The 23,550-nt window shown below is 39.5% G+C and overlaps 1 protein-coding gene and 1 pseudogene across 2 annotated transcripts in view; both read left to right on the top strand.

Moving 5' to 3' along the window:
• Nucleotides 1-2,868, top strand: part of SHROOM3 (shroom family member 3) — an 85,728-nt gene extending 82,860 nt beyond the window's left edge. For both annotated transcript variants that reach the window (XM_042984347.1, XM_042984346.1), the window contains exon 10: nucleotides 1,881-2,868. In XM_042984347.1, coding sequence (XP_042840281.1) covers nucleotides 1,881-2,249 — 369 coding nt within the window. In that variant the 3' untranslated portion in view covers nucleotides 2,250-2,868. The remainder of the gene's footprint in view (nucleotides 1-1,880) is intronic.
• Nucleotides 2,869-15,452: 12,584 nt separating this feature from the next.
• Nucleotides 15,453-16,022, top strand: LOC102969800 (annotated as a pseudogene).
• The last annotated feature ends 7,528 nt before the right edge of the window (nucleotides 16,023-23,550 follow it).

Raw genomic sequence — 23,550 nt, 5'->3', positions numbered from 1 at the left:
TCTAGCCCATCCCCCACCCACCTCTCTCCATCAACGCTCAGTTTGTTCTCTATCATTAAGAATCTCTTATGGTTTGTTTCCCTCTGTTTTTCCCCCCTTCCCATATGTTCATCTGTATTGTCTCCTAAAACTCCACATGAGTGAAAACATATGGTATGTGTCTTTCTCTGATTGACCTATTCGCTTAGCATCATACACTCTAGCTGCATCCATGTCGTTGCAAATGGCAAGATTTCATTAAAGATTTTTAAGCAATCTCTACACCCAATGTGGAGCTCTAACTCGTAACCCCGAGATCAAGAGTTACATACTCCACTGAGTGAGCCAGCCAGGCCCCTTACCTAAGGGTTTTTTTTTGTTGTTGTTGTTGTTGTTTTAGATATGTTTTTCTTATTAGGGGAAGGAAGCCATGAAAATGGAGATATTTGTAAGATAAACCTAAAACTTTGTACTTTCCCCCCTGGGCATTATTTTGTAAGATCTGACATGCTAGTTCAAGGGAAAATAAGGCACATGGCCTGTGAGCCTTTCATAAGCCTACATAGCCAATTTATACTGAAATAAAATTACAGATCTACCTTGTAATTAGATTTTCATTTTAATATTTCTCAATGACTTTGGCCTGAAAAATTTAAATGATTAAACATAAAAAAAATGATTCATTATATGTCAACACGATGAGTAAAAAGCCATGTTAAAGATTTCTATAAAGAAAATTAGCATGTGTAGGCTAACCCAATCTTACCATTGGGTTTGTGTAAGAAACGCTCAGAATATGAAACTACCATCATCGTTAAACAGAACTTCTCTCATAGTAGATTCAAAGGCGTAAAAATTGGTAACAGATTTCTTTCGATATGGAAAATCTGATGTTCCCATGGTTTGTGGATCAGAGCAGAGGTTCTCAAACTTCAGCTGTGGAACAATTGCCTGGAAGGCTTATTAAACCACAGATTTCTGGGCCCCAGCTCCCAAGCTGTGGATTCAGTAGATCAAACAGCCCCTGAAAATTGGCATTTCTAACAAGTTCCCAGGAGGTGTGCCACTGCTGGTCCACACTTTGAGAACCGCTATCAATGTAAATACTTGTACTGTGAAGATTGGCCTTTCTTTCCCCCCTTTCAGTTAATTTTTTTTTAATGTTTATTTTTGAGAGAGAGAGAGAACAAGGGGGTGGGAAGGGGCAGACAGGGAGACACAGAATCGGAAGCAGGCTCCAGGCTCTGAGCTGTCAGCACAGAGCCAGATGTGGGGCTTGAACCCACAAACCGTGAGATCATGACCTGAGCCAAAGTTGGATGCTTAACTGAGCCACCCAGGTACACCATGCCCCCTTTAGTTTTTTATCATGATAAACTACATATAACCTAAAACTTGCCGCCTCAACCATTTTATTCAGTAGTGATGAGTATGTTCACATTGTTGTGCAACAGATCTCTAGAACTTTTTCTTCTTGTAAAATTGAAACTTCATATCCATTAAACGACTCCATACACCCCTTTCCCCCCAGCTCCTGGCAACCACCATTCTACTTTGTATCTCTATGTTTTTGATTACTCATATAGATATATGCAACCTCTAAATACTTCATGTGAGTGGAATCACTGATTGTCGTTTTAAATCTAGAAGCCTAGAGCTGAGCTTTTACCCCAGCCAGTTTAATGTAATCTCTCTTAAAGCTGCCACATAATTTGACAAGTTAGAGAAGTATATACATGCAACAGAAGGGTAATAAACTGATTTTCCAAAAAGTAAGCCTCCTTACTCTAGAGCAACAGTTGAAATACACTCTTGGAGATTTCACAGTCCTGTAAAAGGTGTTTTTGCAGTTTCCTTCCTTGCCCTTGCCCTCTGCTGATCTCTTGGTTTTGCCCTGGCAGAGCTCCCTCAACGAGAAGAGGAAGGTCCTGGCTGGGCAGCACGAGGATGCCCGGGAGCTCAAGGAGAACCTGGATCGGAGGGAGCGTGTAGTGTTGGACATCCTGGCCAACTACCTGTCAGAGGAGCAGCTCCAGGATTACCAGCATTTCGTGAAAATGAAGTCAACACTCCTCATTGAGCAGCGAAAGCTGGACGACAAGATCAAGCTAGGCCAGGAACAAGTCAAGTGTCTGCTGGAGAGCCTCCCGTCTGATTTCATTCCCAAGGCAGGGGCCTTGGTTCTGCCCCCAAACCTTGAGAGTGAAATGGCTCCTGTTGGGGGGTGTACTTTAAGTGGTATTTTTCCAACATTAACCTCCCCACTTTAACCTCTTCTAAAACACCCAACCAAAAGATCACCCTTTCTCTCAACACTATTTAATCTGAAAAATGTTTCAGTACAAACCACCATTTAAACTCTATGGGTTATTGGGGTTTTTCTGGATGAAAGGAAAACAAACAAACTATCCAGGAAAAAGCCTGTTTCTTCCTTCTCACCCTACATGATTGATCTGAGAGCTTGAATGCTGCTGGGAACTTACTCCTTTCTATGATCACTTTCTAGTAGAAGGAAAATTAATGAAACTGTGAGAACTGATGGGAGGGCGTTCGATTTAGTTTTTAACAGGCTGAGGCAACTTAGATGAGTGTCACCCTCAGGAATGTATTCACAGTGGCCTTCCTTGCTTGTGGGTGGTATATCTTGACAACAGGTATAAGAACTCATTAATGAAGGGTCTGCAACATAAAGCCTTAAAGAGAAACACCCACAGAAGAAAACTGTAAAACCTTGAACATTGTCGTTATTTATATTTTTTAAAATGAGAAAGATCATTATGTTTGTGTGCTAACCACTTATTTGATTCTGTTTTGTGGTGGACATAGGCAGTTATGTTTGAGCTTTGTACTTTGTGAAAACCTTAATGAAATGAAGAATTCCAAAGATAATCACATTGAGCGTGGAGACTTTTTTCTTAAGCCCTTGGCTTGTCTGCCTGATTTGTACCTTTTTCGTTTGTGTGAGAATGGGTACGGGGGAATCCCAGTTTCTGCTGACAGTCATCGCTGCTTTACTTCCACAACCAACAGGAACACCACCTTCCCCGGGAAGGAGGTTTTGTGCCACATGGCTGTCACATCATTTCTTAGTGCTTCACGGCATGATTGCTGGGGCGGGGAGACAGAGCTAAATTTTACCAACAAGGACGACAGCTAATCTGTGTAAGAGGAAAGTCAGCAACCAAATCAATTCCACTGAAGTCATGCAGTGCTTCTGCAGGGGATTTGGGCTAAATGTAGCCTACATTAAGAGCTCTATTCTTAGGCTGTTTTAATGATGCTTTTGAAAAAGTTTTCCTAAATTCTTAAGCATATCAACCACCATCAAAAACTGCCTCCTTAATATCCAAAGAGTGATTTTGCACTATCCATTTGGAATTTGGACGGGGCATCTGAAGACTGTGATTTTGCTTCAAAATTATGACTTTTTGGAGGGTACTCTAGAGCCCAAGTTATAAGTCTATTCAAATAGACCGGGAGGTGGCAGGAGGTGAGGACCAGCAGCCAGGCTGTGCTAATGGCTGCCGGAGATGGCCTAGTACGTTGAGCAGGTGGTGCAACCTAGGCCTTGATTTAGTTTTTTTTTTGTTGTTTTCACATGTGCTTGACCCATGGCTGGTGGCCAGTTCTGCTCATTTGAGCTTCAAGTACTAGAGAGAATTGGGAGAATAAAATTTGTTCAAGAGACCAAATGCCCTCTTCCATCCTAGACATTTTAATTACTTAATGAAATGTATCTCCTGGTTTTAAGAACTTCAAAACTATAGTTTTGGTCCCCAATATAGATGTCTTTTGAAGAGCTTGGACGAACAGGCCACCCAGAAGTTTCTTGTGAGCCATCAACACCAAAGCCAAAGCTTTCCTTTTTTGGAGGCTATACGCTGACTCCATCAGTACAGTAAGAGAGCACCTCTGTTTCCCAGGAATGTCGTCAAAGCTTCTCTCTTACATCCAGAGTTCCCATTTCCCAGGGACTCCGTGGAACCTGTGACAGTGTTCAGCAGCCACACCTCCTGGTTCTTTTGAGGTAGAGAAATAGAGTGCGTCTGACATTTCCTCAGAGTTAGGCCAACACAGGAGCCCCAAATCAACTCGTTGGCAATTAGCTGTGTCTTGCTGATACTGAGTGGCTCCCTGTATTAGACCAGGTGGAAGCCAGCCAGTAAATGTCTTCAGCTGCTCTTAGTCAAATTCCTCAAGGGGATTCTAGGGGCTCCCAGTTCCTAACACTCTCCAAAATTATTCCTCTGAAGGATTTGACTGGATACACTTTGCACATTCAGTCTTTTTTCAGTCACTTTTCTGATCTATACATGTCAAAATAAGTGGCCTTCAGAGTAACAGATGCTTGTCATGACATAAACACCTGAAAGCATAGGACCTGCCAGGATATCACTCCCTCCTCTGCTACACTGAACTGCTGTCTGTTGTTACATGAAATGAGGGAGGTTTTACATGCAACTCTGAAAATGAATTCTCAGGTGGGTGTGATCCCTACTGTAGCAAAACTTGACCCTTGCTTGGTGAGAAGAGACCGCTAACTTCACCATTATTAACTTTCAAATACCTTTAGGCCCAACAGTAAGCCTGTTCTCTATCCCTTTCCTATTTTCCATTCTCTTCCACTATTAAAAACAATCCTCTACAGTGGAGGCCATCCTTTTTCCTCCCAGCAATATCCTCAGCCAAGATCATAAGCAAATCAGTTATAAGCATGTTGTTGGTCAAGACTTAAGGATGTTTGTTCAGTCGGTACTGTGGACGTGGTCATTTCTGAAATGCCATGTCCCGTCAGAAGTGGTGGATGTGAGGTGGCCTCACAATAATCCAAATGCTGATACTCGAGAAACCTGTGAAGTTCTAAGAAAGGACGAGGTCTTGTGACAACTGGGAGGTCTCCCAACTTCCTGGGCCACTTGAGAAGTTCCGAGCATGTTGCTACATGCTGGTTGACTCAGGGCTTTCTCCTGCTGTTTTGTTTCTTGTGGTGGCTGCTTAACCCCAAAGAATGCAGGGAGGTTCCATAGTGAAAGTGTCTGAGTTTTTCCAAGAGACACTGTAAAACCAAAACTTTTTCCTCCTCTCCAGGAGAACATTTTAGGTTCTGTTTTGCACAACTGATTTCCAAACTTGAAGATTAGCAAGCATGGGTCAACCCCTACAGAAGCTATCTGTTGAAGTGAGGGCCTTTGAGGCATACAAGAGAGAACCCAGCCTGCGACATCCCAGTTTTCCTATTATTCCACTGTTAATATCTGATCTAAAATCACTTCTGAGTGTAAAAGATCACAGTTGTTCCTAATATGAGCACTACCTTAAGTTTATATTTTATTCAAGCATCTTTTACCAAGATATTGGGTGTTTTGGGTTTTTTTCTGGATACTGGGAAAACATTGGCTTTTTATTCTTTTATTGTTCCAGATACCTTTAATTTTCCATGTTACTGGCTTTATTCTGTTGGGTTGAAATTATTTTTTGTTTCTTTAGAAGAGCACAAGTCTTGGGGCGCCTGGGTGGCGCAGTCGGTTAAGCGTCCGACTTCAGCCAGGTCACGATCTCACGGTCCGTGAGTTCGAGCCCCGCGTCAGGCTCTGGGCTGATAGCTCAGAGCCTGGAGCCTGTTTCAGATTCTGTGTCTCCCTCTCTCTCTGACCCTCCCCCATTCATGCTGTCTCTCCCTGTCTCAAAAATAAATAAACATTAAAAAAAAAAAAAAAAAAAAAAAAAGAAGAGCACAAGTCTTATGCACCTTATTACTGGCAAGAAAAAGGGAGAACTTTCAGCCTTAAGTAACTTCTCCATCTCTGGCAAAGTATAAAATGATCAGACAAATGTGAAGGTGCTGTTCTACACAGAAATAGTATACTGGGGACAAGATATTCATTGTTGCCTTAACTCTGGGATGAAGAATGGGATAAAATGATAAAGACTGTTTTAAAATCAGAAAGGAACACATGAACGGTTTGGGTTTTTTTTTTAATTCTTATTTCTAAATAAAAACCTCACCTTTCTTCTGGAAGCTCAGTCAGACACCAGCTAATGCATGGTTTCTCAAAAATACCATGCATGAGAATCATGGGAGTGCTTGTTAAAAATGCCCATCGTTGGGGTGCCTGGGTGGCTCAGCTGGTTAAGCATCCAGCTTTGGCTCTGTTCATGATCTCACAGTTTGTGGGTTTGAGCCCCAAATCAGGCTCCGGGCTGACAGTGTGGAGCCTGCTTGGGATTCTCTTTCCTTCTGTCTCTGTCCCTCCCCTACTTGTGCTTTCTCTCTCAAAAATAAATAAACTTAAAAAAAAAATGCCCATTGTTGAGACACCACCAAGGGGGCTAGGAGTCTGCATCTCTAAGTTCCCTGGGTTATCCTGATATACTTCACTGTTTGAGGGCCACTGATACCAATCATTGTACAGTCTTTATTAATATCACAGAAAGACTAACATGAATTTATGTAATAACAACTCATTATGAGTTAATATTGTCCCATTTTTGTGCAATCCCCAGGTTATGATATGGGTGTTTTTCCCTGCTCACTTTCTCCCAGATCTGCTTTAAATTTGAACAAGCTAAGCACATCTTGAGGCTCAACTGCACTATTTTTCCTCAAAAGGAATCAACCTGTCACACAATGTCAGTAATCTGAAGTTCTGCCTTGAGATCTGCACTAACCTGAAATCATGACTGACCTTTTCAGCGGGGACCTTACTTAGATTTCTGTTGCCCCATCCCAAGTCTCAGGTACACAGGAGTTAGAATTTCTCTCAGCATGGATTGGACAAGTCTAGCTTATGACACAAAAATGTCAAATTTCCAAACCCTAAAATCAGAATTAGGTAAGAAAAAAGCTGCAAATGAAGAAACTGGCTCATTTATTCCTACTTCATTCTATAAATTCCTCTCTAATATTCTATCAGTGGAAAAACAACTCTGTTTCCTGCTAAAACATCAGTATTGCCACCCCTTGACACAGCGGGTTGAACAGGGTAAGTTTAATATAAAGAATTACTTAATTCTGATGAGTGCCTATAGGATATAAGGAAATTTGATACCCTGAGCTAAGGGAGAGTACCTAAGGAAAGACAATCTGGGAAAGGGTCCCCTTCCCCAAGGCTTGGGTTCAGACCTCACTGGAGAACTTAGTGCACTCTCAGCAGAAGAATGTGTTGGTTTACCCAGGCCAGAGCTGGGGTGCAATCCCTGGGCAAGCAGGAAGCAACCCTCCAGAGCACAAGCTGGGTACAGTCTGTCAGCAGCCAATGGCAAGGATGTTCACAAGCAGTGGGGACCTGCGGGGGGTGGGGGGGGGGGCAGCCTCTCAGTGGAAACCATCTGAGTCGCAGGTGATCTGCATGGTGGAGCAGGTGTTGGCAGAATCACCGAAGCAAAGCATGAATCCTTCAGGGAACAGGCTTCTCGTCCACAGGGCCGGGAGATGGCTATCGCCTGTTAAGGCTGCAAGGTCATCAAGACAATCCATGGTTGGGGCAGAACTCCATCAGATGTCCCATACACACACTACTCATTCACCAGCCAAATCAGCAGGACAGTCCTTTTCTTCCCTCCTGCTCCTCCAGTGCCCTCGGCTGAGAAAGCCTAACATCACAGTCACCGTAACGGAGATGGAAGCGATCTGGCCACTACTGCAGAACATACATTCAAGAGTAGACATGGAGCGAAGACGCAGTAAGGTGATAACTGACACAGATTTCTCCTTCTGGATTATCACCCTAGCGTCATCTTCTGGCACCATAAAGAATTCTGTAGTTGTTAATTCTTTAAGAACTACTTCCATGACAACAAAGAAAAACTAGTGACTTCAGACCTCTTGAAGGAGAAGGTATCAGAAGGAAAGCAAGTTCTCAAACGAGCTTCCTACGCCCATATTCCTCAAAGTGCCTAAAGCAACAGATTTAGACTTAGGCCTATTTAGGAACATACATAACTTCTGTATCTGTTCATCTCTGCCTTGCTCTGCTTCCATGTCCCTCTACGTCTCCAGGTGTGTCCAGGGGGGTAAGCCTCTGTCTCTGCGTGTGCTTTGCTCCACCTCACCCTCTACACGTGTCATCGTCCTGTCCGTCCACTCCCAAAGGGAGTCCAATTATATCCTTTCTTTCTTTTTCTTTCTGGTGACTTACAAAGGATCAAGTGGGAATGAGTAAAGAACTAAAGCAAAGACCTGTGAGTAAAGTTAAAAACATGCATTTTTTTCATTTTCAAGAAAAAAAAAATCCAAGCTAAAAAACAGATACCTAAAGGAATATTTTGCAATATGTCTAAATGTGTATAAGAATGAAAGAGAGTAATGTCCCTTCTCTAATTAGAACAGAATACAGGATTTGACTATATTATGTGATAACAGGAGCTGAGTTGGTAAGAAGGAACAACCCAGCAAAGAGGGTTCAGAGCACTAGAATGAGAATTTAAAATACCAATCTCCCTTTCTGACACTTAAAAGAAAAAAAAAAAAAAAAAGAACACAGATCCATGTGGTATCACATGGATTTATTAAAGGGCAAGAAGACAGTCTGATGTCCATCCAGGACTAGGATTCTGTGCCAATAGACAGGTAGAAAAGGAACTTCAGCTTAGGACAGAAACACATTTTCAAAGTTTACTCCAGAAGTTTCATAATGAAGTTAATAATAAACTCAGTTTAATAATTTATTAATTAATTAATAATTATTAATTATTAATAATTGATAAATTATTAATAATTTATCACTGAATGTGTTTTGATGTTATTATGTAAAACTCCACAAAGAAACTTCACCCTAATCAAGGAATAATTTTTTTAAGTTTATTTATTTTGAGAGAGACATGGACCGTGTGAGTGTGGGAGGGTGAGAGAGAGGAGACAGGGAATCCCAAGCAGGCTCCGCACTGCCAACACAGAGCCCAATGTAGGGCTTGAACCCATGAAATCGTGAGATCATGACCTGAGCCGAAACCAAGAGTCAGCTGCTCAACTGACTGAGCCACCCAGGTGCCCCCAAGGATAATCATATTAATCTGAGTTTAAAACCCTGAGCAGTCATATATTGTCGCGTTGAGAATGCAACTCCTCTTATTCCTCCATTTTTCCTTCTTTTAAAAATGGATTCCTTGACCTTTTCTACAAATCTTACTGAAGGCTTGTTTTTGAATACATTTTGAAAATGATATAACAGGGTTTAAGAACAAATTGTAGGGTGCCTGGGTGACTCAGTCGGTTGAAAGTCTGGCTCTTGATTTCAGCTCAGGCCATGATCCCAGGGTGGCGGAATCAAGCCCCACGTTGGGCTCTGTGCTGAGCGTGGAGCCTGCTTGGGATTCTCTCACTTTCCCTCCGGCCCTCTCCCCTGCTCGTGTGCTCTTTCTCTCTCAAAAAAAAAAATAAATAAATAAAATAAAATAAATAAAATAAAATAATAAGATAAAAAATAAAAATGTGCCTCCACAGGTAGATAAGAGAGTAGCATCTTTGAAGGGCACAGTGGGAAACGTGCATGCTCATTATCACTCTGGATACTTAAGTTTGCACACTGGCCCAGCTAATTTTGAAGATATAGGAGTTGCCTGCTAAGAAAAGTAGAACCACAGCTCTTCAGATCAAATTGATCAGAAGTCAGTGGGAGGTAGCTTACAAAAAGTCTTCTGTCCATAATGCATAAATGCAAATATGCATGACACATGAATACAAATCAGCAATAAAAACAATCCAAGTTTTTAAAGCTTGGCAAAAGAAGTAGACATTTCACAAAGGAAGATATATTGTTGGTCAAGAAGCACATGAAAAGGTGAGGAACATATTTAAATCATCAGAGAAATATAAATTCAAACCACAAAAGATTCCATTACCCACTCGCTAGAGTGACTGAAATCAAGTGTTGGTGGGTCTGTGGAGCAAATGAGGTTCTTATGCTTTGCCAGTGAGTGTGTAACACACTAGAAAACTGGTAGGTTTTTACAAAATTATACATATATTTACTCTACAGTGTAGCAACTCCCCTTTTTTTCTTTTTGAGAGAAAGGGTACAAGTGAGTGAGGGACAGAGAGAGGGAGAATCCTGGGAGAGGGGGAGAGGAAGAGGAGGAGAGGGAGAAAGGAAGAGGAGGAGGGGGAGAGGGAGAGAAGGGGAGAGGGGGAGAGGGGGAGAGGGGGAGAGGGGGAGAGGGGGAGAGGGGGAGAGGGGGAGAGGGGGAGAGGGAGAAGCAGGGCTCACACAAAGCAGGGCTCCAGCTCACTCGATGTGGGACCAGAACTCACTAATCATGAGATCATGACCTGAGCTGAAGTCAGATGTTTAATGACTGAGCCACCCAGGCGCCCCAGCAATTCCACTTTTAGATAATAACTCTGGAGAAATGAATATATCTCCATAAAAAGACTTGTAGAAGAATGTTAATAGAAGCTTGAATCAAATAGTCAAAAAACTCAAAACAGCTCAAATCTCTGTCAACAGGTTAACAAATTACCATTAGCAGTACATTAATACAGTGAAATAGTATTCATCAGTAAAAAACAACTATTGGGACGTCTGGGCAGCTCAGTCAGTTGAGCATCTGACACTTGATTTCTGCTGAGGCCATGATCTCACCGTTTATGGGATTGAGCCCTGCATTGGGTTCTGCGCTGACAGTGTGGAGCCCGCTTGGGATTCTCTCTCTTCTCTCTCTCTCTCTCTTCCCCTCCCATGCTTGAATGTGCATGCGTTCTCTCTCCCTCTCCCTCTCTTTCAAAATAAATAAACTTAAGGGGCACCTGGGTGGCTCAGTCGGTTAAGCATCCGACTTTGGCTCAGGTCATGATCTCGCAGTTCGTGGGTTCAAGCCCTGCATCAGGCTCTGTGCTGACAGCTCAGAGCCTGGAGCCTGCTTCAGATTCTGTCTCCCTCACTCTCTGCCCCTCCCCCACTCACGTTCTGTCTCTCTCTCAAAAATAAATAAACATTTAAAAATTTTTTTAGATAAGTAAACTTAAAAAAATATAAAGTAGGGGCATCTGGGTGGCTCAGTAGGTTCAGCATCTGACTTCAGCTCAGGTCATGATCTCATGGTTTGTGGGTTTGGGCCCCTCATCAGTCTCTGTGCTGACAGCTCAGAGCCTGGAGCCTGCTTCAGATTCTGTCTCCCTCTCTCTCTCTGCCCCTTCCCCACTCGTGCCCTCTTTCTCTCTCAAAAATAAATATTAAAAAAATTTGTTTTAATAAAAATAAATAAATAAATACAAAGTAAAAAACAACTATTGATATACATGTAACAACGTCAATGAAAACCATTACGTTAATTAATCAAAAGAAGTTACAAAAAGTTCGTACTGTATGATTCCACATATCAATTTCTAGAACTGGCAAAACTAATCTACAATGATAGAAACAAGAAAGTGGTTGCCTGGGAATGGGGGGAAGCTAATTGACTGAAATGGAATGCAAGAGAACCTTCTAGAATGATGGAAATAATCTGTTGTATCTTCCTTTCAGTGGTAGTTACATGAGTATATAAAAATTGTCAAAATTCATCAAAATGAACATTTAAGACCTATGTATTATATTGACTGTGGGTTATACCTCAACTTAAAAAAACAGTGGAGAAACAAGTGAGAAACTAAGGCAAATTAGTTATCTGTTATTGACTAAATGGGTAACTGGGTTTTATCCTTCATGCAGTTATTAGAGATCCTGAAGACAGACACTCCCAGGTATTTTTATCATAGCTAGGTGTAGTTTAAGCTGCTGTAACAAAGAGATTTTTAAAAAGAAATACAGAGTGTGGTTCAAGATGATGACATAGAGGCTTCAGGCTCACTTCCTCCCATGGACACACTGAACCATACCTACATATGGAACAATTCCCTGGGGTGGGGGGGGGGGCAGAAATCCAGAAACTAGCTGAACTACTCCTATACATCAGCTAAATGAGAAATGGCGGGGGTGGGGGACCCATATCAGAACAGGTAGGAGAGGATAAGACACAATCTCACAAAACTCCACCCCTGGCATAACAACACACAAGCAGGAGGGAACCCACAACTCCCAGCTTTTCCTTGAGGAGTGAAAAGATTTGAACACATATCTGTCACCCCAACTTTTAAGATTTCCAACTGGGAGACAGCCCCCAAAACATCCAGCTCTGAAAGACAATGGGGCTTTCATACACAAGCCCCACAAGGGTATAGCAAACTAAGAAACTGTTCTTAATGGATTCACACAGACTCACTGCACCTATTTCCCCAGGACCCAGTGCAGGGGCAGCAGACCGAAAAACAGGTCTTTCTGTGAAAGAGGCCTATTTGCACATCTTAAAAGCTGTGGCCTGAAGTCCAGGTTGTAGGTTCGAGCCCCATATTGGGTGCAGAAATTACTTAAAAATAAAATCTTAAAAAAAAAAAAGTCAACAGATACATGAAAAGGTGCTCAACATCACGAATCATCAGGGAAACGCAAATCAAAATGACAATAAAGTACTACCTCACACCTGTTAGAATGTCTATTTATCAAAAAGACAAGAAAATAACAAGTGTTGGTGAGGATGTGGAAGAAAGAGAACCCTTGTGCATTGTTGGTGGGAATGTAAATTAGTACAATCACTATGGAAAATAATATGGAGGTTTCTCAAAAAGTTAAAAATAGAACTACCACATGATTCAGCAATTCTACTTCTGGGTATTTATGTGAAGTAAATAAAATCACTATCTCAAAAAGATATCAGCATTCCCATGTTAATGCAACATTACTTACAATAGCCAAGAGATGGAAACCACCCAAGTGTCCATCAATAGATGAGTGGGTGAATGAGGTGGGTGAAATGGGTGAACGTTTCCAGAAAATACAAACTTTCAGTTATAAGATAAATAGGTCCTAGGGATACAATGCAGAGGGTTGACTATAGTTAACAGGGCAACATTATGACTAGATTGCATTATGTATTCCAAAGTTGCTAGGAAAATAGATCTTAAGAGTTCTCATCACGAGACAAAAAATTACAACTCAACATGAAAAGAAAAAAAAAGCGCACACACACACACACACACACACACACACACACACACACACAATCCAGTTAAAAGAGGGCAGAAAACATGAATAGACATTTTTCCAAAGAAGACATACAGATGGCCAACAGACACATGAATAGACGCTAAACATCACTCATCATCAGGGAAATGCAAATCAAAATCACAATGAGATATCACCTCACACCTGTCAGAATGGCTAAAATCAAAAGCTCAAGAAACAACAAATGTTGGTAAGGATTTGGAGAAAAAGGAACACTCCTGCACTGTTGGTGGGAATGCAAACTGCTGCAGCCACTGTGGAAGATAGTATGGAGGTTCCTCAAAAAATTAAAAACAGAACCACCCTACAATCCAGTAACTGCACTACTGGGTATTTACCCAAAGAATACAATAACACTAATTCAAAAGGATATATATAGCACTATGTTTATTGCAGCGTTATTTACAAGAGCCAAATTATGGAAGCAGCCCAGGTGTCCATCAATAGATGTACAGATAAAAAAGATGTAGTGTATATATACAATGGACTATTATTTGGCCGTAAAAAGAATGAAATCTTGTCATTTGCAACAATATGGATGGATCTAGACAGTATAATGCTAAATGAAACAAGACAGAGAAAGACAAATACCATATGATTTCACTCATATGTGAAATTTAAAAAGCAAATGAACAAAGGGTAAAAAAAAGAGAGAAACCAAAAAAAAAAAAAAGACTCTTAACTCTAGAGAACAAACATATGGCTACCAGAGGTGGGAAGGGGGATGGGTGAAATAGGTGAAGGGGATTAAGAGCACACTTATCATGAACACTACTATGTATGGAATTGGTGAATCACTACATTGTACACCTAAAATGAATATCACACTGTATGTTAACTACACTGGAATTAAAGTAAAATAAAAATTAGGGACACCTGGGTGGCACAGTCTGTTAGGTGTCTCACTCTTGATTTCAGTTCAGGTCATGATCTCATGTTTCGTGGGTTCAAGCTCCACGTTGGGGTCCTTGCTGACAGTGGGGAGCCTGCTTGGGATTCTCTCTCTCCCTCTCTCTCTGCCCTTCCCCTATTCTCTCTCAAGTAAACTCAAAAAAAGAAAAGAAAAGAAAAGAAAAGAAAAGAAAAGAAAAGAAAAGAAAAGAAAAGAAAAGAAAAAGAAAAGAAAAATTAAAAGAAAAAACCAGTGTTTTTAAAATAATATTTTCAACTGTATTTGAGTCAGCAAAATAATTAGAAATCTATATATAAAAGAGATAGAAAACTCTGCATAATTCTAAATTGTTAATGCCAGAAGTCTCCACTAGAGAGAAAGAACTGTAATACTTACTGTGGTGTATACAGCTTTAAAATGTACTCAAAATATTCCCACTTTTAGGGGTGTCTGCGTGGCTCAGTCGGTTAAGCGTCCTACTTCGGCTCAGGTCATGATCTCGTGGTTCGTGAGTTTGAGCCCTGTGTTGGGCTCTGTGCTGACAGCTCAGAGCCTGGAGCCTGCTTCAGATTCTGTGTCTCCCTCTCTCTCTGCCCCTCCCCGACTCATACTTTGTCTCTATCTCAAAAATAAATAAAATGTTTTTAAAAATATTCCCACTTTTAATTTTTTCATCTATTATTCTATTTGGATGCCTACATAGGGAAAGTGTGTAGAGCACAAATACCATGTAACTTAAGAATTATCTGTATTTTTATGTGATATAATAGCATTTTCAAACATTAGGTTCTACTCCTTCTTATTACTGAATGAATTAAGAACACAGTATGTGCTTGTGGCAGACATTCAGGGACTATCTTAGTTACTGCCTCCTTACAGTTTGCTGCCAGTTTGAGTGTCAATTTCCCATCACAGGACAGGGAATAAACACAGATCAGTTTCTGTCATTAATGATAATCCTTTTCTCATTGCTAGCAATTGGTTTAGACTGATCATAGGATCCAATTCTAGACAGATAAACAAAAGATGTATCTGACAAATTATTTCTGGAAAAGATTTCCTCAAAGATTTAAGAAACCATGCAGGGTGAAATGGAATCTTAATCTTTTTTTGGATACCTCCTTGTCTGGATGTAATGTCTCGTTGTCTTTCAAAAATGAATTACAACTTAAGTTCAGGTAAGAAGGCTACTCCTGCCACTAGGGCTTCAGCAGGTGGTAGATACATGCTTCCAGAAGCAAAGCGTCATTGATGGCATCCAAACCTATGCCTGGCTTCTGATAACCATCATGACACCAGGAAGAAAGCTTAGAGCAGTTCCACACACCAGCCCACCAGAGACTATCAGCATCCTGCTTCCTTGGCTCCACCAGCTCCTGAAATGTTCTCAGTGCTGTCAAACTCTGCTGACACTGGTCTCATTCACACCCTACTCCAAGACCTCCTTGAGCCAGGAAATTGCCTCTCCTGTCTCTGGATGGTCCATTCCATCCTTAGCACCGTGACAATCTGGAAGAAGTGCTAGATGAAATTCTGCTATCCTTTAGCTTTTCCTACAGAGTTCCTATCAGACTGAGATCAGCCAGACCCTGACCTCATCACAGCCCCCCAGGGCAATGGGGATCTTGGCAGATTCACTGCAAAGAGGTACAAATCTATTGTTAAGCACAAGACAGCTTTCTACTCCCTCTATCTTCCTGTACTGCTGCCATGTATGTGGCGTGCATGGACGAAGAGAAAGAACATGCCAATGCCAATAAGATCCTGAGATGGGGGAGTTCTTTCAGATTCAGGATGATTATCTTGATCTCTTTGGGGACCCAGTGTGACAGGCAAGATTGGCACTGACATCCAGGACAACAAATGCAGCTGGCTGATAGTTTAGTGTCCACAGCGGGCCTCTCCAGAACAGCACCGGGTCCTTCAGGAGAATTATGGCCGAGGATGTACCCCGGGTGAAGGCACTATATGAGGAGCTGAACCTGTCAGTTGTGTTCACACAGTGTGAAGACAGCTAAAGCCACCCTATGAGCCTCATCGAGCAGTAGGCCATGCCCCCACCTCTAGCCATCTTCCTGGGGCTAGCACACAAGATCTATAAGAGGAAAAAGTGACCTAGAGATTGTGAGGGTGGGAGAGGGAGGTTCTCAGTAAACTATCTAAACTTCAAAAAAAAAAAAAAAAAAGAACCTGGTACCTGAATGTTTTTACTGAGCCACTGAACCAACCAGTCTTGTAGCCATTCTGCCTCTGGACTATTGTTTTTTTTTGTAAAGGACACCTCTGGACTATTTCTTTTGTGAAGGACTAAATTTAAGACAGTTGATTTAGGGTGCTCTGTTAGTAATAATGGAAGGTACAAATTTCAATTTTTGTAGGAGTTATGTAATTCAGGTGTAGACTTTAAGTAGATCATTTATTTTGATGTATTGATATAGAGATCTGTTTTCTGTACATTTTGACATACATAGTTTGAACATTATAAATCAGCAAGAAACACATGGGTACACTTTCTTAAATTGCTGTATCACTGTCTTAAGAAATGAACTTTTGAACCTGATATAATGGCAGTATACTTCCCTTTTTATAATGCTTAACATAAATTCTGTTGAGTTAATTTAATTTACATTATTATTCATGAATCATTGCTACAATGCTAGTTGACAATATTTGGTATGACGTAAGGGTATACTTTTGTTTGCATTCAAGTGATTGTCTGGTAGGCTCTATTATTGAATAATTTTCCCCCTTTCTACTGAGCTGAAATGTCAATTTTTTTCATGTATTAAAAACACCCAGGGGCGCCTGGGTGGCTCAGTCGGTTGAGCGTCCGACTTCGGCTCAGGTCATGATCTCACGGTCCGTGAGTTCGAGCCCCGCGTTGGGCTCCATGCTGACATCTCGGAGCCCGGAGCCTGTTTCAGATTCTGTGTCTCCCTCTCTCTCTGACCCTCCCCTGCTCATGCTCTGTCTCTTTCTGTCTCAAAAATAAATAAACCTTAAAAAAAAAAACCCAAAAAAAACAACAAAAAAAACCACCCATGGCTCCCATTAAAAATAAATGAACAAAAATAAAGATATAATAACCATAAATACCTTGGAATAAACCTAACCAAAGAGGTAAAAAATCTATACACTGAAAACTATAGAAACCTTATAAAAGAAATTGAAGAAGACACACACACACACAAAAATGGAAAATTATTCCATGCTCATGGAATGGAATAATGTTGTTAAAATGTTTATACTACCCAAAGCAATCTACATATTCAATGCAATCTCTATCAAAATGACACCTGCATTCTTCACAAAGCTATAACAATCTTAACTAATCTTAAACTAATCTTAAACCTTAAATCTTAGTTAATCTTTTAACTAATCTTAAAATAGAACGGAACCAGAAAAGACCCCAAAATAGCCAAAGCAACCTTGAAAAAGAAAACCAAAGCTGAAGGCATCACAATTCCAAATTTCAAGATGTATTACAACGCTGTAAACATCAAGACAGTATGGTACTGGCACAAAAACAGACACATAGATCAATGGAACAGAATAGAGAACCTAGAAATGGACCCACAAACATATGGACAACCAATCTTTGACAAAGCAGGAAAGAATATCCAATGGAATAAAGACAATCTCTTCAGCAAATGGTGCTGGGAAAACTGGACAGTGCAGTCCAGATGTGCAGTGCAGTGCAGACGTGCAGAAGAATGAACCTGGACCACTTTCTTACACCATACACAAAAATAAACTCAAAATGGATGAAAGACCTCAATGTAAGATAGGAAGCCATCAAAATCCTCGAGGAAAAAGCCAGCAAAAACCTCTTTGACCTTGGCTGCAGCAACTTCTTACTCAACATGTCTCCAGAGGCCAGGGAAACAAAAGCAAAAAGGAACTATTGGGACCTCATCAAGATAAAAAGCTTCTGAAAGCAAAGGAAACAATTAGCAAAACTAAAAGGCAACCGATGGAATAGAAGATATTTGCAAATGATATATCAGATAAAGGGTTAGTATCCAAAATCTATAGAGAACTTATCAAACTCAACACTCAAAAAACAAATAATCCAGTGAAGAAATGGGCAAAAGACATGAATAGACACTTTTCTAAAGAAGACATCCAGATTGCTAACAGACACATGAAAAAATGCTCAACATCACTTATCATCAGGGAAATACAAATTAAAACTACAATGAGATACCACTTCACACTAGTCAGACTGGCTAAAATTAACAACTCAGGCAATGACATATGTTGGCAAGGTTGTGGAGAAAGAGGAACCCTTTTGCACTGCCAGTGGGAATGCAAGCTGGTGCAGCCACTCTGGAAAACAGTATGGAGATTCCTCAAAAAACTAAAAATAGAACTATTCTATGACCCGGCAATTGCACTACTAGGTATTTATCCAAGGGATACAGGTGTGCAGTTTCGAAGGGACATATGTACCCCAATGTTTATAGCAGCACTATCAACAATAGCCAAAGTATGGAAAGAGCCCAAATCTCCACCGATGGATGAATGGATGAAGAAGATGTCATATATATAAATACAATGGAGTATTACTCGGCAATCAAAAAGAATGAAATCTTGCCATTTGCAACAATGTAGATAGAACTAGATTGTATTATGCAAAGTCAAATTAGTCAGAGAATGACATATCATATGACTTCACTCATATGTGTAATTTAAAATACAAAACAGATGAACATAGGGGAAGGGAGGCAAAAATAATATAAAAACAGGGAGGGGGACAAAACATAAGAGACTTAAATACAGAAAATAAGCTGAGGGTTGCTGGAGGGGGTGTGGGTGGGGGGAAGGGCTAAATGGGCAAGGGGCATTAAGGAAGACACTTGTTGGGATGAGCACTGGGTGTTATATGTAGGGGATGAATCACAGGATTCTGCTCCTGAAATCATTATTGCACTATATGCTAACTCGGATATAAATTTTAAAGGTTAATAAATTTAAAAAATAAATAAATAAAGATATAATAATTGAACTGAAATTTGAGTTGTCCCAAAGATAGAGCTTGAGATTTAATTCCAACTTCATGGTCTATCAAAACAAAAATATCAAAACTCTTTGGAGAAATATATAACGGAATACAGAGTTTCCAGGATATACTATTCACATCATCCAGGTTAGAATCCAAAATTACTTGACATAGGAAAAAGAAGCAATTTGTGACCCAATCTCAAGAGAAAAGACAATCAGCAAAGAGCAACCCTGAGATGACCCACAGGCTAGAATTAGCACAAAAAGATTTTAAACCACAAAAGATTTTAAACCATTTTAAACTACTATAAATATGCTCAGTGAGACAAAGGAAAATGTTTGTTAATGAAGGTGCATAGTGAATCAAAGAGATAGGAAATCTCAAGATAAATAAAAACTATACAAAGGAAACCAAGTAAAATTATCAGGTAAACATATAATACCTGAGATGAAAAATACACTGGATGGATTTAAAAGCAAAACAGAAGTGATAAAGGAAAGCATCAGTGAACTTCAGAATAGATCAATAGGCATTATCCAATTTGAAGAACAGAAAAAAATAAGGATTTTAAAAAACTACAAAGAATCAAGACCTGTAATCGTAATCCCTAAGCTATCATGTTAAAAATGCAAAAACTTGGGGCACCTGGTGGCTCAGTCGGTTAAACACCTGAGTTGGTTTCAGCTCAGGTCATGATCTCACAGGTTCATGGGGGCAGGTCATGATCTTATGGTTGGTAGGATCAAGCTTCACGTCTGGCTCTGGGCTGGCAGCACTGAGCCTGCTTGGAATTCTCCCTCTGTGCCCTTCCCCGACTCATGCTCACACTCTCGCTCACTCTATCAAAATAAATAAATAAACTTTAAAAAAATTAAAAAATAAAAAATTTTAAAAATGCAAAAAACTCTAACATAGCCAATTTGTAAATTAAAATGGAATTTTAAAAAATGCTAAATCCAAAATAAGGCAGGAAAGGAAGAATAGAGAAACAGAAAACAGAAACAAAGAGAAAACAGTGTTGTCGCCCCATAACTAAACCTTATGAATAATTACATTATATTTTAATGGCCTAAACACTCCAATTTAAAAGTGGAAACTGTCTAAATTATAAAAATCAAGATCCAAGTGTATATTTTCTACAAGACACATTTATATATATAAAGAAACCGATAGATTGAAAGTAAATAGATGAGAAAAGATAAACGAAGCGAACACTAGTCATAAAACTGAAGTGGTTAAATTAATATCAGATTAAATAGACTTCAAGATGAAAAGTATTACCACAGATAAAGAGGGACGTTTAATAATGACAGAAGTGTCAATTCTTCAGAAAGATATAGCAGTCATAAATATCTATGTACTTATTAAAAGAACTTCAAAATTAACAAAGCAAAAATGGACAAAACTGAGGACAGAACACAAATCCATGATTTGTAACATCTCTCCCTCATCATCTGACAGAAAAACCAGACAAAAAAAAAATCTCAGTAAGAACACAAATAATTTGACCACTATCCCAAACCACCTTGACCTAAATGATATTTATAGAACATTACAGCCAACAATAGAAGAATACAATCATTGTCATTACATATAATATGTACCAAGATAGGCTATATGCATGGCCATAAAATAAGTCTCAATAAAAAGGATTGAAGCATATTGATTATAAGCATACTGATTGAACATACAGATTATGTTCTTTGTGGAATTAAATTAGAAATACCAGCAAGAAACTTAGAAAAACCCCAAATATTTGGAAATTAAACCACTATTCTATAACATACCTGGATCAACATACAAATCATAAATAAAATCAGAAAATATTTTAAACTGATATGAAACATACCAACAATTGTGTGATATACTTACAAAAATGAATAGAAGGAAATTGATAGCTTTAGACACTTATATTAGGAAAGAACACTCTAAAATCAATACTTAAGTTTCAACTTCAAAAAGCTAAAGAAAGAGCAATGTATGCCAAAAGTAAGGAGAAATAAGGAAATAATAAGGGCAAAGGTGGAAATTAACAAAATAAAAAAAGATAAGAAATTAACAAAGGCAAAAGGCAACAAAATTGATAAATCCCTAAGGTATCTAATCCAGAAAGAAAAGCAAGAACACAAATATCCTATATCAGGAAGGATCTACAAATTGTATCAATATTAAAAGGGTAATAAGAGTCTCCATGAAATACAGCCAGACCAACACTAAACCATCCTACACACCTAGAAAACTGATCTGAGGATTAACACAACAATCTGCACAAGCTGAACCACAGAATTCAGCAGGAATTCACCCCAAAAGAAAGAGCAGGAAGAAACGACAGCCAGGGACTTAACCAACACAGACACAAGCAAGATGTCTAAACCAGAATTAGAATCACGATAATAAGAATACTAGCTGGAGTCCAAAATAGATTAGAATCCCTTTTCGGGATATAAAAGAAGTAAAAGCTAATCAGGATGAAATAAAAAATTCTATAACTGAGCTGCAATCTCGAATGGCTGCCGCAGCAGCAAGGATGGATGAGGCAGAACAGACAATCAGCGATAGAGAGGACAAATTTATGGAGAATAATGAAGCAGAAAAAAAGAGGGAGATTAAGGCAAAAGAGCACAATTTAAGAATTAGAGAAATCAGTGACTCATTAAAAAGGTACAACATCAGAATCATAGGGGTCCCAGAAGAGGAAGAGAGAGAAATAGGGGTAGAAGGGTTATGTGAGCAAATCATAGCGGAAAACTTTCCTAACCTGGGGAAAGACACAGACATCAAAATCCAGGAAGCAGAGGACTCCCATTAGATTCAACAAAAACTGACCACAAACAAGGCATGTCATAGTCAAATTCACAAAATACTCAGGCAAGGAGAGAATCATGAAAGCAGCAAGGGAAAGAAGTCCTTAACCTACAAGGGAAGACAGATCAGGTTTGCAGCAGACCTATCCACAGAAACTTGGCAGGCCAGAAAGAGTGGCAGGATATATTCAATATGCTGAATCAGAAAAATATGCAGCCAAGAATTCTTTATCCAGCAAGAGTGTCATTCAAAATAGAAGGAGAGAGAAAAAGTTTCCCAGACAAGCAAAAATTAAAGGAGTTTGTGACCACTAAACCAGCCCTGCAAGAAACTTTAAGGGGGACTCTCTGAAGGGACAAAAGATAGATAGATAGATAGATAGATAGATAGATACATACATACATACATACATACTTACATACATACATACCAAAAGCAACAAAGATTAGAAAGGACCAGAGAACACCACCAGAAACTCCAACTCTACAAGCAACTTAATGGCAATAAATTCATATCTTTCAGTACTCACTCTAAATGTCAATGGACTAAATGCTCCAATCAAAAGACATAGGGTAACAGAATGGGTAAGAAAACAAAATCCATCTATATGCTGTTTATAAGAGACCCACTTTAGACCTAAAGACATGTTCAGATTGAAAATAAGGGGATGGAGAACCATCTATTGTGCTAATTGTCAGCAAAAGAAAGCCGGAGTAGCCATACTTATATCAGACAATCTAGACTTTAAAATAAAGACTGTATCAAGAGATGCAGAAGGGCATTATATCATAATTAAGGGGTCTATCCACCAAGAAGACCTAACAATTGTAAACATTTATGCGCCAAATGTGGATGTACCCAAATATATATATATCAATTAATCACAAACATAAAGAAATTCATCAATAGTAATACCCTAAGAGTAGGAGACTTCAACACCCCACTCACAGCAATGGACAGATCATCTAATCAAAAAGTCAACAAGGAAACAATGGCTTTGAATGACACACTGGACCAGATGGACTTAACAGATATATCCAGAACATTTCATCCTAAAGCAGCAGAATATACATTCTTCTCCAGTGTACATAGAACGTTCTCCAGAATAGACCACATACTGGGACACAAATCAGCCCTGAGCAAGTACAAAAAGATCGAGATCATACCATGCATATTTTCAGACCACAACACTGAAACTCGACATCAACCACAAGAAAAAATTTGGAAAGGTAACAAATACTTGGAGACTAAAGAACATACTACTAAAGAATGAAAGGGCTAACCAAGAAGTTAAAGAGGAAATTAAAAAGTATACAGAAGCCAATGAAAATGATAACACCACAACCCAAAACCTCTGGGATGCAGCAAAGGTGGTCATTAAGAGGAAAGTATATAGCAATCCAGGCCTTCTTAAAGAAGGAAGAAAGATCTCAGATACACAGCCTAAACTTATGCCTTAAAGAGCTGGAAAAAGACCAGCAAATAAAACCCAAAACCAGCAGAAGATTGCAAATAATAAAGATTAGAGCAGAAATTAATGCTATCAAAACCAAAAAAAAAAAAACAACAGTAGAACAAACAGATCAATGAAACCAGAAGCTTGTTCTTTGAAGGAATTAACAAAATTGATAAACCACTACCCAGTTTGATCAGAAAGAAAAAGGAAAAGACCCAAATAAATACAATCAAGAATGAAAGAGAGATCACAACCAACACAGCAGAAATAAAAACAATAATAAGAGAATATTATGACCAATTATATGCCAATAAAATGGGCAATCTGGAAGAAATGGACAAATTCCTAGAAACATATATACTACCAAAACTGAAAC

Source organism: Panthera tigris, chromosome B1, assembly GCF_018350195.1.
Source record: "Panthera tigris isolate Pti1 chromosome B1, P.tigris_Pti1_mat1.1, whole genome shotgun sequence".
NCBI classification, from domain to species: Eukaryota; Metazoa; Chordata; class Mammalia; order Carnivora; family Felidae; genus Panthera; species Panthera tigris.
The sequence above is the reverse complement of the archived record's forward strand: the minus strand, read 5'-3'. Positions and strand labels throughout refer to the sequence as shown.